The following is an 18,527-nucleotide window of genomic DNA, read 5'->3' as shown; positions in this document are numbered from 1 at the left end:
TTGATGGAAGAGGTTTCAATTTTATGTCATGGAAAATCTTATGTTAGCAAGACAGTGGATTTTTATGTGCTGTTGAACCTCTGGAAATCTAATAAACCTTAACAAGCGTGGCATTTTTGGGTATGCTGATAGAACTCTAAGGTTTCAACACTGCTTAGTTTGATTACTTCAGATAACTCTCATTAAAATTTCTCTGTAGATTATAATTTATAAAAAAAAGGTGAAGTAAAGGATGATGCTAGAACACATTTGAAATAATGACTTCCTTTGGTCTGACAAGGTCCTGCTGCCAGAATTTCTCTTTGTATTCAGCACAGTATTGTTTCTGTATTCAGTATGTATTTTGGCTAATCAGTTAGATTGCAAACTCTTTAGAGAAGTGACATGTGATCAGGCCAAAAGTAATAATTTATTACTTATTATGTTATAGTGAAAGCTATAAAAAATGTCTTCAGGCTCTAGTTTAGGACTTCAAAACCACATATCCATTAAACTGCTGGAAAGTCATAGAACTATCAAGGTTGAAAGAGACCCTAAAGATCATGAAGTCCAGTTGTCAACCCAGAACTGCCACTGTAACCCTAAACCCCTGAACCACATCACACAGATCCAGACACCTCTTAGACATCTCCAGGGATGGTGACTCCACCCTGGACAACCTATCTGAATGCCTACCCTGACCACCCTAATGCTAATTTTTTTCCTATTATCTAATCTGAATCTCCCTGTCTCAGCTTAAGGCCATTTCCTCTGGTCCGCTCACTGCAGGCACAGCAGAAGAGACCAGTCCCCACCTCACTACAGCCTCCTTTCAGGCAGTTGTAGAGAGCAACAAGGCTGCTCCTGAGCCTGCTCTTCTGGAGAATGAACAACCCCAGCCCCCTCAGCCATTCCTCATAAGACATGTTTTCCAGACCTTTCACAAGCCTTGTTGCCCTTCCTTGGACATGCTCCAGTACCTCAATGTCGTTTCTAGAGTGAGAGGCCCAGAATGGAGCACAGCACTCGAGGTGTGGCCTCACCAGTGCTGAGTACAGGAGGGTGATCACTGCCCTGGTCCTGCTGGCTGCACTGTTCTTCACAGAGGCCAGGATGCCATTGATCTTCTTGGCCACCTGGGCACACTGCTGGCTCATATTGAGCCAACTGTTAACCAGCACCCCCAGGTCCCCTTCTGCTGAACAGCTCTTGAGCCTCTCCTCCCCAGGCTTGTAGGGCTGCATGGGGCTGCTGGGACCCGAGTGCAGGACCCTGCTCTTCCCCTTTGTCCTCATGCTGTTGTCCTCAGCACATTGATCAAGCCTGTCCAGGTTTCTCTGCAGAGCCTTCCTACTCTTGAGCAGATCAATACTCCCACCCAGCTTAATGTCTTCTGTAAATTTACTGAGGGTGCCCTGAATCCCCAGATCCGGGACACCAATAAAGATGTCAAACAGGGACCAGCCTCAAAACTGAGCCCTGGGGAACACTGCTAGTGACCCACCACCAGGTGAATTTAGTTCCATTCACCACAACTCTCTGGGCCTGGCCATCCAGCCAGGTTTCTACCTACCGAAGAGTCCACCCATCCAAGCCGTGAGCAGCCAGTTTTTCTAAGAGGATACTGTGGGAGACTCTGTCAAATGCTTTACTGAAGTCTAGCAAGAGTATATGCACAGCCTTTCCCTCATCTACTAAGTGGGTCACTTGGTCATAGAAGAAGATGAGATTGGTCAAGCAGGACCTGCCTTTCATAATGCATGTTGGCTGGGCTTGATCCCCTGATTGTCCTGCATGTGCCATGTAATGGCACTCAAGGTGACCTCCTCCATAACGTTGATTGGAACTGAGGTCAGGCTGACAGACCTGTAGTTCCCTAAATCATACTTCAGACACTTCTTGTAGATTGGCTTTACATTTGCTAATGTTTACATTTGCTAATCAATGCAACCATCAATGTGAGTGTCTAGTCAGAGTTATTTTCAGTATATATTTTTATATATATATATGTGTGTATTCAGTAAAAATGCCTTGCTTTGCTTTGAATGAATTTTGTAGTACTAGATTTCCCTGATAAATATATTTGAAGTTAATTTAATTCTAGTGTCCTCTGTGATAAAACACTTCAGGGCTTTTTTGGCACTACTTAAATATTTTTGTAGATTGATTAAAGAATAATTTCCTTCTTCAGGGTATCATTTACAACGTTGCCACTATTTAAAAAGCATTATGTAGAAGTGCCAGATTTTGACTCCAGACTCACTGGTAATACTCAAGTGAAATAAAACTTTGGACCACTTTTCTCTGACTTGCATGCTGTGTAACAGCTTAGTAGATGAACTACATCTGCAATGTGAACAGCATTAAAGTACTCAAAAGAGCATTGTTATGGGCATTGCTTAATGCTGCAGAGGCACAGAAGTTACAATCTTGTAAAACATCCTATTTCAAACATTTCATTCAATTGAATGGATTTATTTCTTGTGTCATCCCTGTAGTGCATTAGCACCTAAGTACTTAATGGGTGGTTAATGGAGATTGTCAGTGTTAGAACTAAAGCCAGTGTTGTTCTGCCAAGGCAATACTGTAATGAATGGGGGATTTTGCTGTGATAATAAGGAGACAATATTTGCACATTTCTCACACAACCAAACAGACATGAGTTGTTTCTGTATGTGCCTCCCTATGTATCAAATAAAAAGTCTAAAAATCTACCTGTTTGCACTGCTGCAGCACAAGCTGTTGAAATTACTATTATATTTTATTTTTGTATTTGTTCACTACATATAAGATGAAAATGACATTGTCAGTAGACAAACACACCTAAAATTCTTTTTTCCATGCAAGTATTAATGCTGATAAATGTGGAGACAAAAAAGATGAGTGCTGTAAATGGTTAGACGTATGCATATTTTCATTGTAAATGGCGCTGTTCCTAATCCTAAGATCAAAAGTTAAAAGTGCCTTAATACAGCTTGTTTTGGATGTTGACAGCTTTCCATGACAAGTCCTTATTACTGATAAAACGAAAAAAAATAGTATCCTTCACAAAGTGTATGTAGCATCCAATTTGGAGTCTCTGGATACTACACTATTGCAAACAAGAAGAAAAATTACTGTAGTTATTCTGATGCCTATCTTCACAGGTAATTAAATTTTATATGAGCAAAATCTGTCTTTATGGTATTTTTATGCTTTCTTGTTTCCATTCTCAGCTGTCAAATATAGCTACTATTTTTAGAGCAGAAAAGAATCATTTAGGTTGGAAAAGAACTTTCAGATCATCAAGTAACTCAGCACTGCCAAGTCCACCACTAAAGCATGCCCGTAAGTGCCACACCTTCTAAATACCTCCAGATACAGTGACTCCACCACTTCCCTGGGCAGCCTGGGTCAATGGCTGACTGCCCTTTCTGTGAAAAAGTGTTTCCTTGTATCTAATCTAAACCTCCTGGGTTTAGAGACCTTTTCCTCTTGTCCTATCACTTGTTGCCTAGGAGAAGAGACTGGCCCCCTACTTCACTACAGCCTCCTTTCAGGAAGTTGTAGAGACCAATAAGGGTCATCTCTGAGCCTCCTTTTCTCCAGTCTGAACAATGCAAGCTCCCACAGCTGCTTCTCATAAGACTTGTGCTCCAGATCTTTCACCAGCTTCATTGCCCTTCTCTGGATGCGCTTCAGCACCTCAATGTCTTTCTTGTAGTGAGGGACCCAAAACCGAACATAGGATTTGAGGCCGCACCAGTTCTGATTATAAAGCACTGCACTGGTCCTGCTGGCCACACTATTCTTGATACAGGCCAGGATGCCATTTACCTTCTTGGCTGCCTGGGCACACACCGGCTCATGTTCAGCTGCTGTCAACTAAGGGGTTTTGGCAGCTTAGAATAAGGTGAAGGGGGTTTTCCACTCACATGCTGAAAAAAGGAAGCCTGGAGGTCAAAGCTGCAACCCCTCTGGAAGGCAGCAATCCCTGCTGAGACACACAAAAAGAAGGGGGTAGAGCTCCTCACCCAAGGGAGCTTTCCTCCTGTTGCTGGAATGAAGGCACAAAGGCAAAGGCAAAGAAGAAAGAGAGGAGACTCTCCGTATGTGTTCCACACAGGCTTATTGCGGTGAAAAAGACAGGGATGAAAAGCCCAATTTTTGACAGGGTCCAGGGATTTTATACTGACTACAGAATAAGTGGGGAAAGGGATCTCAGCCAATGGGGTAAAGGCAAGCAGGTGGGGTTGACAGCAAGGGAACCAAGGGGGACAACACATAGGAGGGACTTAGGGAAGGATCCAATGGGGCATGGAGGAACAAAGAACTTTCTAGAACTGATACATATTAAACAAGGGATATGAATATGCACAACTTCATCTATAAAACAGGGAGGGGAAAACCTTAACCAATCAGGGGAAAACATGCAAAGAGAAGAACAAAGGAATTTTGGATTCTCACCGTGACTGAAAGTTATATGCTAAACTTGGGTTGCTGACCACCACAGCTGGTTGTCTGAATTCTCCTCAGGAGACAGTGGCTGGAGCCACTTGCACCGCCACAGTTGGCCAGCACCTCCAGTTACTCTTCCACTGGACAGCTTTCCAGCCACTGTGCCCCCATCTTGTAGGGTTGTTTTGACCCAAGTGCAGGATCCAGCAGTTCTTGTTGAACCTCATGCCAGCAGCTTTGGCCCATTGATCCAGCCTGTCCAGGTATCACTGCAGAGCCTTCCTGCCCTCCAGAAGATCATCACTGCTGGTCAACTTGGTGTCACCTGCAAACTGACTGAGGGTGACTCAGTCACCTTGTCCAGTGTATTGTTAAGATGTTAAACAGAACTGGCCCAAATACTGAGCCCTGGGGAACTAGTGACCGGCTGGATGTAGCGCCATTCACCACTACTCTCTCGGCCCAGCCATCCAGCCAGTTTTTTTATCCAGTGAAAAGTGCGCCCATCTGAGCCATGAGCACAAGAAGGCTGTGGGAAAATGTCAAAGGCTTTAGTAAAGTCCAGGTAGATACCATCCATAGCCTTTCCCTCATCCACTAAGTGAGTTGCCTTGCCATAGAAGATCAGGTTGGTCAAGTAGGACCTGCCTTTCATAAATCTATACTAGCTGGGCCTGATCCCCTGGTTGTCAGGCATGTGCGGCATGATGATTCTATGCCTGAACCTTTAGGTGTTCCTTCCTGTAGAATTTACAGCCTTCCTAGACTCCTTTGTCCTACAGGACTTCTTCCCAAGGGACTCTCTCAACCAGTCTCCTAAACAGGCCAAAGTCTGCCCTCTGGAATTCCAAGGTAACAGTTCTCCTGACTGCCCTCTCCTTCTGTCTGCAAGAATTAAAAATTCTATCATTTCATGATTGCTATGCTCAAGACAGCCATCCACCCCCACACAGAAGTCCTTCTCTGTTCACAAACAACGGGTCCAGAGGGCCCTTTCCCTAGCTGGCTCTCACCAAGTGCATCAGGAAGTCATCTTCCATACACTCCAAAGACCTCCTAGACTATTTCCTCTTTGTTGTGTTGTATTTTCAAGACATCTATTTAGTATGTTGAAGTCCCTCATGGGAACAAAGGATGGCAATTGTGAGACTACTCGCAGCTGCTCATAGAATATTCCATCTGCCTTTTATCCTGGTTGGTTGATGTCTGCCCTGTTGGCCTTGATTCTTACCCCTGAGTACTCAACCTTATCTTCACTATAATTCAGCTCTAGAAAATCAAGACACAAAATGTGTTATAGTGTTAGAGGAACCTGTATACAATGTAGCAGAATAAACTTTTTGTAAGTTGAATTTTGCCTGGACTTAGTAAAGCTGTGTGAAATACAGAACACAATGCATTTAATATTTCAATGCATATATAGTCTTTCTTCAGAGATGTAGCAAGTTCAATCTTTAACCAGGCGGAAACACCAATTAAGTGTAGTGGTTTGGTTCAAAATATCCATTAATTACTTATTTTCCTTCTGTGAGATAAGAATTAGGAGAAAGCAAAGCAGGCACAAAACTTAAAAGAATATAAAGAAGTTTATTAACAGATCTAAAAGAAAGAAAAAAAAGTCAGACTAAACCTTCAGAACACTTCCCCCCACCTTTCTCCCTTCTCCCACTGACAACGTAAAAAGACAACCCTTGAGATTTTCAGTTTACCACCTCTATAATAATTTTCCAGTTCACTTAGGGAGAGGAGTCTCTCTTGCTCATGCTATGGAGACATCTCCACAAGAAACTATTCTCTCATTGCTTCAATGTCACAGCAAGACAGCTGCCCGGGTTGGTTCTCTGCTTGCATGTGAAAGTCCCTTCCCTCAACTTACAGCTTTCCCCACAACTTTTTCGAGGGTCCAATCTTGAGCTACTGGTGTACCATTTTAAGGTTGAGCTGTTCAGAAACAAAGGTTCTCTTCACCTATCTCTGGGAGCATCTTCAGCTCCAGGAACAGAGGCCTTCCTCCTCCCCTGGGAGCAAGGGTCTTCATCACTTTCATCTCTCTCTGTTCAAGCTTCTCATCAAATCACAGCTACTTCAACATTTGCTTATTTCAGCACAAGTACTTTTGCTCACAATTGCAGTTTGAACGCTCCACCCCCCACGATTTCATGAAATTACAATGGGTACTCTGATGTATCATAGTCCATCACCATAGCTTTACAACAGAATTTCAGCTTCTAGACTTGAAGCATCTCCTCTTTCTCCTCTTTTGAGATTTCAGCTCTTCCTTCTTCACTGACTTTGGTGTCTTTATGGCATTTCCTTCACATGCCCTCACCTTTCCCTTTCCTTTGACTTGGGAGGGGATTGATGTCTGCAGGCTTCATCTGCTCTGGAGGAATCTTATAGCACTAAAAGGGTTAATCTCCCCTGGGCCCCGCAGCTGGAATTTGCTTATCGCTTGTCTTTGCTGAGCAGTGGCCTCAGATGAATTTTCGGCCGCACTGGAGGGGGGCGGCCGGCCTGGCCGAGCCACCCCGCAGGGCTGCCTACATGGACCAGGGCTGCGGGTGGAACGGGGCCGCACAGCCCCGGGGGCGGCCACCTCCCGGCCGGCCCAGCCCGCACTGAGTGGGCCGCGCCGCGTGTCCAGCGGCAGAAGCACCACGAGTCCCCAGCTACCTCTCTGAAAGCCGGAAGCAAGAGATAGCTTTGCCAGGGCTTGTTGGTTCTTAAATGTGGATCACAGAGGCGTGTCAAGCTTCTTAAGTGGCTTTAAAAAAAGTTGCCAATATTCAAACTAGCCAGTTGATTGGTTCTGTCAGGTCATAGAGGAAGCTGTAAGCACCTCTTTGCAAGAGAATCACTTCCGTGGCTGAAGCTCTCTTTACTAAAAACCCAAACTATGCTAAACCATGACAAGAGAGAATAAAGTCTTAAGGAAATAATTGTAGAAGTTCATGGCTAAAGTTGTCTTATACGTCTGTTATTGACATATGATTTCATTTGTTAGAACACTGCCAAAGTTTTAACTGTTTTGGCTGAATTATCCATGTCGTGGAAAAGAAAAGGGATTTGTTTTCAAAGTTACTTTTAAAATGATTCATCTGTTTCCAGGATCATGTTACGGGAAAACATTGATAGGCTTTTTAGTTTATTTATTTATTTTCTTCCTGAGAAACCCAGTGCCTTCAGTTTTTGGATTTTGCACAGGGTATACAGACTAACTTTGGAGTTCTTTGTATTTTTAGTGCTAATATTCTCCTCAGTAGTTTTTTTTTTTTTAAAGTAAGAGGTTCCTTAGAGATGTTCCTGTGTAATTATGAAACTGAAACAAGATTTTTCAGTGATTTTCAGAAAAAAACAACCTAGTATTTTATTGCAATCAAGAAAATGAAATTTATTCTTCCTTTTAGAATGTGTCTTTCTTCAACTGGGGTTCATTTAAAAGAATTTTTTTGTTTGTTTCCTTTTCCTCTTTAATGCCAGTGCTGTCTAATATCTTCAATGATCACGATTTTTATTTCTGATCCTCCACCTAAAATTCATCGGAGTGTGTAGAAGTTTATTTTTTGTTTGTTTGTTTGCCAGTTTAATTGGGGACTGAGGAGAAATAGGAGTCCATTTAATGTGTACTTACTCTTGAAACTGTGCTGAATGGTACATACTTTTAAAATTACAAGTCCTACATCTGTTAGTTGTATCAATCTTTGCTATTGTTAATACTAATTGTATCTTAATCAGATCTCCATGCTGCAGGAAGCACAGAAGCATTCATTCTGGTGTTTTATAAGCTCTAAATATCTCATGAAAAATAATTCGTAGATCAGTTATATTTTGTTGTTGCATTTCATTGAACGTAGCAGTTCTCTGTGATGCAAATGCATTGTGTTTTTGAAGATGCCTCAGTTTCTCTATTTATGTAGTCTAAACTTTTTTTTTAATAAAGCAAAAGGTGTCATCAGCCATCATTTTCAGGCAAAAAAAGTATTTATACAACTATGTACCTTAAAGTCTGTTTTGCTCTTGTTATCTATCTTAACCTCTGAGAATTCATGTTTTCAAATACATTACGTTTTATTTTCTTATTGCATTGTTTGGGTTTTTTCATTGTTTCAATTAACACCTCCTAGCACATCTTCTGTGTGACTGTGATTTGCTGTGCGCTATTGGTCAGGTGGCTAACTTGAATCAGCAAATCCCCCATGCTGCATGTGATTGCTGGCATGGATTTGGATACCTGCCTGTGTCTGGTTGGAAGGCACTAAAACAGAACATAACATGTTTTAAAATTGCAGTTATTTGTCATTAAAGATTTGGTTATATCTTAACAAGATTGTACTTGTGGCTAGGATTATGCCATTTACTGATACTTCAGTGCCAGGAGTTTTCTTTTGTGAAGGGCGAATTCACGATAATTTCCTGGAGGTTTGCATTAAAAGAAACTGGTGTCACTGAGTAGAAAACACTTTTTACCTGGAGCACAGTGTTCATAACATGACCACAGACATTCTTCTGAAATTGTCTTTAATAGTAAGCCTTGGCCTATGTGATAGTAGTCTTACTTTTTTAAGTTAACTTTTGCAGGCCAGACCTGCTGCCTTGATGTAGGGACACTGATGAAGTAGCAAAATCTTTCTCCTTTGTGGGCAGTGGCTTTGCTGTGTATCTGTAGGTGGGAATGTCTGCCCTGCCTAGAGGTGTATGTCACTGTTGAACTGATTTTTAGCTTCTGCAGATCTCTCGGCTTCGGGCTAGATGGGTGGCCCTTACAAGCCTGAATAAGGTGATGTTTGTTGACAGCTCCTGGGAATGCTGTGGTTTCCTGCTGGACCCTGTGTGATGGGCTGCCTTGAATTGTGGCAGCTCTCTTGCCTCTGCACAATACTGTGGTTCCTGCTGCCCAGTTCATTCTTGCAGGGGTTTGAAGCACAATTCCCTGTCAAAAAACAGATAGAACACCATTGTTCACTGTGGTACAGTGCCACATCCTGAAACAGTTGGGTCAGTGTTTACAAATTGCATAATTATCTGGAAGAGTGGGGGGTCCTTGTAGAGATAGGGGTTTTGGGTTTTTTTGGATAAGGCAAAAATGGCTCAAGGAGCAAGAGCTGAGTCACTTCATGCACACGTCCATGGAAGCAGCTTCAATAAGGGCAACAGGGAATAATTGCAAAAGTAAAATTAGTCAAACTTAAATGTTTGCAGTATCAAAATATTTATTGCAACATGGAAAAGGGAAAACATAAACCAGTAAAATCAGTCATTAGGTAAATACTAGCATAGGATCCATGATTTTTTACTGGGCACCAAATGTGGATTGTGATCTTATGTTCACATTTTTCTCATGTAAAGATTTTTTTAACATGTCACCAGAAGTATGGAAAAGGTGTAAGTGGAAGATTATTGGCCTCTGCACAACAGAAGGCAATGGAATTTTCTAGAATGATTTTTTCCTACAAAGCTGTAAATTAATAATTGTGTTATTACTTCTGTAGTATAGCATAAAATAAGTTACCTATGCCATTGTAAATTGCTTGAGTCTCAAAGTTCAGAAGTCTACATACCTGCTTTAAGAAAAAGGAAACAAAGAACGAGACAGAAATAAATTAACTTGGCTTAGAGCCAAAGCATTGTTAATATATGTGGCAGGATAGCAGACACAAAATTGGAGGGAGAAGAAAAAAAAGAATATAATTAAAATGTTTTTTTTTCCTCTTTCCAGTTACCTGTCTTCTTTTGTTATTTATATACACTTGTTGAAATTGCATGTGAATGATTGATTGACTCAGCGACCTCATTGTAATAAATTATGTTTGATGTGCTCTCTTGAAAAAAATCTTTTGAAATTCTGTCTCTTTTCTTTGTCTGCTGACCTTGTGGCTTTTAATATCTTGTTTCCCATCTGTCTGATTCCATCATAATCTGAGCATAACTTTTCAGACCTTAATGCAGCTCTCTTTTTGTTCTGATTTAAGTAAGTCTGTAACACAAATATGGGATTTGGCCATCAACAGTAATATTAGAAAGGAATGTTGAAATATGTGTTCCCTTTAATGATGTGAAATAAAGAAATACTTATCTGTAGATATTTGATAATACATATTTACAGTGCATAGATCTGTCTCTACAAGCAAATGAATACAGAGATGTCTGTATCATTGTATTATATCTGCTTTAATGTTACAAGTTCAAAGGTTACTTTTAAGGATTATTTCTTAATTAAAGGAGAAAAGAAATGGGTCTATAAGGTTTCAGGAAAGCAGTTTTAAATACAGATTTAAAACTACTTAGCTGAATATGTCATATGGATGTACCCAAACTCCAGTTTGAGAGATTGATTGTATTACAGATATTTCTACTGCAAGAAGTGTCTCTAGCAATGAGGTCCTGTGTCTTGAATTACAGGGGAATTTGGAGAAATAGATTTACATTGTTACAAACATTTTTTTTCTAAGGGATATAATGTCTGTAAAATGTTCATTTGGGATATCTTTTTTTTGCCAAAAGTTCAGCAGTTTGCTTAACAGCTGTAAGATATAGGTAAATAAATTCTTTGTGTTCTTTATTAGTGACATAAAGTGTATATGCCAAAAGGTTTTTTTGCACAGTGCCTTTTTAGTGGGACTAAATCTTCAGAGAAACTAAAGAGGATGAACTGAGCCAGGAAGAGAGGAAAGGGAAAAGCATGGTAGTCCTGGGAAAGTCTATAGCAGTTTTATGGGACAGTAGAAACAGAATAATCTTCTAAGTTTGCTGAACTCATCAGAGAGTTATTATGAATGTGGCAAAAGGCCACAGAGTTCACTCAACTGTGTATTTTTACACAAAACACAAAACACTGATGTATTTACTTTGATGCAACCTATATAAATTTATTTGTTTGGTGATGATACTATGGTTACTGTTAGTAATTCATTTTGTCTGGTTAATTTGTCTATGAATAAGGTACCTAAATCAGAGAAGGAAGTCAAAGGAAGCCAAAAGCTTTTTACCTTCACGATTTGTTGAAAAAACAGTAATAAGCAACCAGTTTCGTAGGTTACATAGGCATATGCATTCAAGCAAGTGATCAGTACATTGACTGAAATGGAATTATTCTTCATACTAAGTAGCAAGTTGAACTGAGACCTTGATATAGTCTGCGCAACTGTTAGCTCCAACATTGCCATCTTTACTAAGCTCTAACTTCCCTGGCTTTTTCAGTCTCTTGCTACTGAAACAAGTCAGAAGCAGATGCTTTAGTGGTGAAATTTCAATATCTAGCAAGCATTATGTTTTAATCCCTTTTTCCCTAGTGTACTGTGAACAAGTGCTTTAGAGAAATCTAGATGTGTGGTTTTTTCTATTACTGAAAATATTACATTCTTCTTATCAGGGAAGCTGAAGCAATTTGCAACACTGTGTTAGGAAGATATATTTTTAGGGATAAAAGTTTTTTGTGAAGAATTTTGCTTATGCAACTCCAACCCCTATTTCTATAGCATAAAATGTAGAAACAAATGGATGGAACGAAATCTTGGCTTGATTACATTCAATATCAATATTTTGGGATTTCTGTTTCACTAGGTTTTAATTCACTGTGTCCTTCCCAGGGTTAAGTTTGATATAGCATTTCCTGTACAGAAAATGGGGAAAGTTAAATGTATATTCATGGTCTTTAGAAGTAAAAGCTGGTTGTAATGGATGCATCTCACCTGTTGGTGAAATTTGTGTGTAATGTGGCAGCTGTGTAGTGTTGCATACAAATACAGAAGAATATCTAATGAATAATATTTCATCATCACTGCAGAGCCATTTGGAGTGGTTGTGAGTGTGACCCCAAACTGAAAAATGGCAGGAATGATGGGTCAAGGCTATGTGTTACTAATAAATGACACACTCTTGTAACTCATTAACTCTCTCTCTCTAATCACGGCGTGTTTTGTTCTGTATTGCTGAGGGAAGTTGCAAACTAGGGAAAAAAGTGCTTTCTACATACTCCCAGTTCCATCTCCTTAACTGCTGAGATTTTCCTGGGGACCAAAGGACAGACATGATTCAATATTTTAGCCAAATTAAGTGACACTGGGCTATAGAAAGCTGGAGCCGAAATCCAGCTACAAAATGTTTTACAACAGTACTCAGGAATAAGGAATTTTATTTGTAGTTAGTATATACAAATATCATTTTTGTCAGTTAGTTAGACTCTTATTTGCTGTGTATTTTCTTAGGTTTCCTGCTGTACTAAATCACTGCATCCATGATTTACAGTTAAATATTTTCTTTAAATGTTACAGTGACACATTCACATTGTCTTTTCAGAATATATGGAGAAAGAAGAAGAAAATGAAATTACTTTTGTTTCCCGGGAATTCTGATATAATTCTCTATAATTCTGATATAATTCAATATTGGAATATGAATGGTGGACTCTGAATTAATTGCGTGTTTTGTTGTAGATTAGTCTGATTAATAGGTACAAAATAGTATACACTCTTTGATCATCAAAGCAAATTTCTTCCATCTGATGGGTGAAATACGGAGAAAATAATATTTTTGGAAAAAAATGTTCACATGGTCTACTGTTTAGGCAAACACTTGCACTTACTGGTGCAGCTAGTTAACAGAATAAAAGAAATGTCTTGTGTCTGATGAAGTAGTGATAACCTTCCATGGTAACTGTAATGCTTTATTGTGTTACTTGGCTTCAGATATTGTCACACAGTGTATTATCTCAAAGAATTAAGAATAAAGAATCTGCCATAGATTATAACAGAACCACCGACTTCCATGCATTACTGCATCCCAAATGTTCTTTTTCCTAAGATATAATCATACTTACAAAATATATATTAAAACTCTTACATTCTGGTTCCTAAGTTAGCATGCTGTATTTTCCTCAAAGTTAATATTTTTCCAGTTCTGTCTGACTAATAACTTGCTAAATCTCTCCTTATCTTCTAATGACAGGTGATTTATCAAGGCCCACCACTTAATTGATATTACAGAACATGTGGGGAGCTGAAGAATTCAGAAATATTTTTCATAGCTTGGACATGTAAAATGAGAAGCATAGGAGAAAACAAAAAGATAATCTTGTAACTGAGAAAAAGTCTTTGTGATTTAAGCATGGAAATGAGGTTCAGGAAATGGTGAGTTCTCTCCCACAAATTCATCATGCTTCCCACTAGGCTTCAGACAAGACACTTCTGCTGCTAACCATTCTGCAAAATATTTAGGGTGACTCTCTCTTATCTCTCAGGGTAGTTTAATGCTACATGTGTCCAGCATTACTGGTGTTATGGGGAATGTATTAATTTTTGAGTTTATTGAGTTGTACTTAAATGAGCACTTCTGTGATATAGCTGTAGCTTGAGTTTTTCTCATAGTAAAAAGTGTACAAAACATATAATATCTAAAGGATACTTTCGTGACATAAATATGTTAACTTATGTGTCTGAAGCACATAGAAAGAAATCTCAGAGAAGTCAATGAAGTTGCAGCTTTCCTCAATACTATACTTTTTTCCATTTTCAGGTTGCATGTCTCACTCATGTAGCAGCTAATTACCTTAATTGCAAAATTGAAGCAAAACGCTGGGGTACTGCTCATGGGAGTATTGTTCCATATCAGGTAAGCAGAAAGCATTAGGGTTGTTTTCCCTTAGAATTCATTATTTTATGTATTATGAGACTGAGAACTGACTTTTCCCATGACCTGTAGTCTGTAATGAGTCTGTGTCTAGGTATGACAAGGTTCTGTTGTTCATTGTCATTTCTGCATTTTGCATATTTCTTCGTCAGCAGTAGATTAGTAACAGAACACTGAAATAGATCAAAGGTGTTTGCTGAAACTGGATGACTTTAAAGCTAGCATGATGACTTCATAAGTTTTCACCCAACAGAGAAACCTTTTTTTTTAAGGGTTACTTGACTTCCATTCCATACCAGTTATAAACTGAGATCTTTCAATCTTTTCCCTCTGAATTTTGGTGGTTTTATCTTGTGAGTCTACAAGAGCAACCTAAATGGCCAAGATAATCTGGCAGTGCTACATATTTGTAATTGTCTATTGATTTTGCTACAAATCACTTCCTCAGTAGACAACAGGTCGACAAAAGGAATTAATCAGAACTCAGATTTCCTCAGCAGAATTCATACTCTGCTACATCTAATGAAGGGTTGACATTCCTTAAAATAACATGACCTTCATCATATAAACAAGCACAGGAAAAAAAATCTCACTTCAAGTTTTATCTTACTTTTGACCAGTGTGGTAAGCTCTTCTAGTAAACAAAAAATTTGTTCTTTTCTAGCTGTTCATTTTGTGTTCTTTGATGGAGGTCATGCCTTTATGGAGACTTGAGCATATATTTAAATTTTAAAAAATCTATTCTTTATTTCATATTTTTTGGCATTTCTTATCAAACAGTCATGTTTGAACCTAGCTAGGCAGAGCCTGTATTTCTTAATTTATATCCAGAGTCCTTTGAGTCTTGAAAGAGAGTTTCCAGAATTTGTCTGGGAGAACTGCACCTAAACATTGCTGAATTTCTTTACTCTCTCCTTTTTTAGAGAAAATGAGGGAAATTTAGTGTACAGTCTTTCCAGTGGTGAAGATTGTGGTGATCATAATTGAAAGATTTGCTGCTTGTGACCATAAAATCTGAAGCAAAAATTTTCCACTATTATGCAGAACTCTCTCACTACCTAGTGACAACCAGGCCTCCTCAGGTCTAAAACCCAAACGAGTTGGTTTTGTAAGGATTAAGTCTACTTGATCTAGGAGACTTTTTCCAACACTCGTACTGCATCATCAACTGTCTTGTTACAAATTAGCTACAACAAATGGCAAATTGTCTCAGACCAATGGGGAGGTGTTGTGGCTCTTTCAGCAAGAATGGGTTTAGTCCTGCAGTATTCTTGTCTCCAGTGCTACTGGTGTAGCAGTATGGGCGTGTTTTCTAGAACCAGCTCTGCATGACCCCAGTGTAACCAAGCATCCATTACACAAGTATTTACATTCTGCTGTGTTTCTGTGATACGACCTTTTGGTGCAAGCCTTTTTGAACTTTAGTACTTTGAAAGTGTAAAACAGATCTGAAGTATCTGAAGTTTGTATAAGCAAACCCAAAAACCTGACTAAACAAAATGCTTTATCTTCACCATACGGCATTTGGCTGAATAACTGAAACTTACATTCTTTTATGTCCTTTTGGCCTTTGTTTTTCCACAGTCAAAATGAAAAGCATACATTGAGTATCCTTTGTTTCTTTTTTCATAGACAGCTATTTAGGTCTAGGAGATTGTTTTGGGTGTTTTTTATTTACTCTAGATTAGTCATTACGAAAATAACTATTTTTTGGAAAAAAATCCTAATAAAACTATGGTTCCTGTGTTTCTGTATGCTGTTTCTGTAGTAGGTATTAGAAATATTACCTCAATATTATAAATGATTTTAATCTCAATTTTCTTGTTCATAAACCAATAATTAGGCTGGACTTTTTATGGGTGGAGTTGTGTGTGTATGTATTTATGGCTTAACATTGCATCAGCTTGCATGGTTGCAATTCTGATTGTAACCGTAAGAATATTTTGGGTTTTAGAGGTTTTTTTTTCCTTTACTAACCTAAGCTATACTTAGATTGAAAAGCTCTTCATAAACTTGAATTAACCCTCACTATTGCTATTGTACTAGTTTTATAGTTTCTCCCACAGCTCATTTGTAACATAGTAATTTGTAATGTAGAACAGATCTCTGAAACCTGACCTTCATTCCTCGTTCTACTTATTGAATATACTGCCTTTTGCTTACTAAGCTAATGACTGTCACAACACTAATTTTTATAAATTTTTTTTTGTTTCAAGATACTTCATGCAAGTGAACTGCAATTTGCTCAAATAATGACAAACACATTTCAGAAAACTGAATTTCTATAAATTTCAGAACAATTAGGTGGTAGCAAACTATTGGTTGTTTTTTTCACATGTCCTTTCTTTTCTTTTCCTGTATTTTGAGTGTTTATACAGGTAATAAATTATGAAGTGATACAGAGTATACAATCCTGTAAAAAGTGTCAGATTATGTTAAATCATGGAAGATTGGGTAGACATGAGATCATCATATAGATATTAAAAAGGCAAAATCAAAATAACTTACATCATCGTTCAGTGTGAGAGATGTCTGATCTGAGTCACTATAGAGCACTGACCAAAACAATAAAAACCCTGTTAAAAGCATCATAAATATGTACATAAAAAGTACTTTTTTTAACTTGCAATTGTTACAATAAGTGTTCTGTATTGAATGCTATGGTAGCTTTTATTTCACTGAGCTTCAGCTGAATGAATTTGTTCAAAATATCTTTGCAAATGGCTCTATTCTTTTCTATTTACAAGGTCAAATTTACCTTTGACCATATCTCTGTTATTTCACTGAATTTCCCTATTGCTTCTTGACTGAAAAACTAGCAACATAATTTGTCCCTGAATGTGTTCTCTAGATTGACCTTTATTACTTTTCTTTGTATTTTAGAACATAAAAATTAAGCATTAATGGGAAGATGGGTTTTCTCCTTCCTGAAACAATTCACATCATTGAAAATCTATTTATGGTTCGATCTGAGATGTTAAGTTTGGTATGCAAGGGCTTTCATATTCTTAAGGTTTTTCTCCTTTTCTGACAATGTGCTGACTTTGTGACATGATCATCTGAAATCTCTGAGTTTTCAGTTCTGTGCATTCATTACCAGAACCCAGAGGAAAGGATTCGAACGTCTTTTGAGTATGCAATGTCTCCCAGGGTTCCTGTAAAACTAACTGTAAAGATTTACCACAGATTTTTAATAGAGGTGAAATTTGCAATGTGCCACAGAGATGAAGTACTCTATATTCTTATCAGCCTGTCCTGGGGTGACTTTATCATGCTGTGTCCCCTATGACCTGCTCTATGCCAGACATGAATCCTGTGCCTTCCAGTGTCTTTAAGCTGGGTCCAGGAGAGGGGGAGAGAAGAAGCCAAGTGAATTCTTCAGGACGATTTTAAGCTCAAGGACACATACACTCCCCTGTGTTCTTACAGCTGTGGAGCTGAGGAAGCACCTTCATGCTTTTACCCAGTTTTCAGATCTGTTTCTCAGGAGAGAGACGGAGAATTAAAATTCTTTGCTTTTTAGTTAGCCTGCTAGCTGAGGCAAGAAAGTTTTTTCCCTGGGAGTTTGGCTTCTTCTTCTTTTCTTCTGGACTGTTCAGCAACACCAGAACATCACTGGGAGGCCTTACACCATGGCCCAGGGAGGCAGGGGGTGCCAAGCAGCACCCCAGCTCCAGAGAGAGCAAAGCCACACCCACAGAAAGGACTCAGGTTTTCTCCACAGTGAGAGGTTTTATTATTTAACATTATTCATTCCTTTTTTTGGTGCCTGCATGCACTCTGCTTGTTAAATAAATAGTTTTTTTCACTTTCCTCCTAGGAATTTCTTTCTGAACCTGGTGGGGGAGGGGCTGCTGAAATCTGCCTTCTATTAGAGGATACGTTCATTTCAAAGGTTTCCTCCAAATTTGTCTCAAACTGGGACACAGCCAAAATCAGAAATAGTTTTTTGAGTCCTGAAACCTTCATAAGAAATTACCAACTTTGAGCATATCTGCTGTTTAATCAGAGCAATGTAGCTTGAATAGGTCACTCCTGTGACAGTTCATGTAATCAAATCCCAATTTGTTTGGTTTCAAGTGTTAAAACACAAACCTCGAGTTCTGGGCTGTATCTCAAAAATAATTAGTACAATTTTTTAAAAACAGTTTCTATAATGAGACACCTTGTTTAGCAACAGCTGCTCCATGATTATCCAGAGGAAATCAGGGCTTAAAAGCATCCGGTTTACATAATTGTGCTGAAAAGTAAAGTTCATACTGTCTTCCACTTGGGGTGATAAGGTCTTCCCTCATCCTAGAGGTTTCAGCAATGTAGCGCTCTTGCCTGTACTGTGCATGAGATCAGGACATTCACATTTTCATCTTTCAATTGGCCCACTTGGAATTCATTCTCCCAAGAAAGTCTATCTAACTGGAATGTTTACAGGATGTTTCCTGTGGCAGCTTATCACCCTGCCATCAGACACCCTGGGCAACTGGACAGGA

At 39.0% G+C, this 18,527-nt stretch overlaps 1 protein-coding gene across 6 annotated transcripts in view; it reads left to right on the top strand.

The window, feature by feature from the left end:
- SUGCT (succinyl-CoA:glutarate-CoA transferase) overlaps positions 1-18,527 on the top strand; it is a 341,829-nt gene that overhangs the window by 56,658 nt on the left and 266,644 nt on the right. For 5 of the 6 annotated variants that reach the window (XR_011149072.1, XM_069007789.1, XM_069007787.1 and 2 more), the window contains exon 9: positions 13,927-14,022. The exons of the other annotated variant lie outside the window; for it this stretch is intronic. Coding sequence is in view for 4 of the 5 variants with exons in the window: in XM_069007789.1 (XP_068863890.1) it covers positions 13,927-14,022 (96 nt within the window). In the remaining variant the exon portion in view is untranslated. The remainder of the gene's footprint in view (positions 1-13,926; positions 14,023-18,527) is intronic. 6 annotated transcript variants of the gene reach the window in all.

The sequence above is a fragment of the Aphelocoma coerulescens genome, chromosome 2 (assembly GCF_041296385.1).
Source record: "Aphelocoma coerulescens isolate FSJ_1873_10779 chromosome 2, UR_Acoe_1.0, whole genome shotgun sequence".
In the NCBI taxonomy this organism is placed as follows: Eukaryota; Metazoa; Chordata; class Aves; order Passeriformes; family Corvidae; genus Aphelocoma; species Aphelocoma coerulescens.
This window is presented reverse-complemented; position numbering and strand designations above follow the sequence as displayed.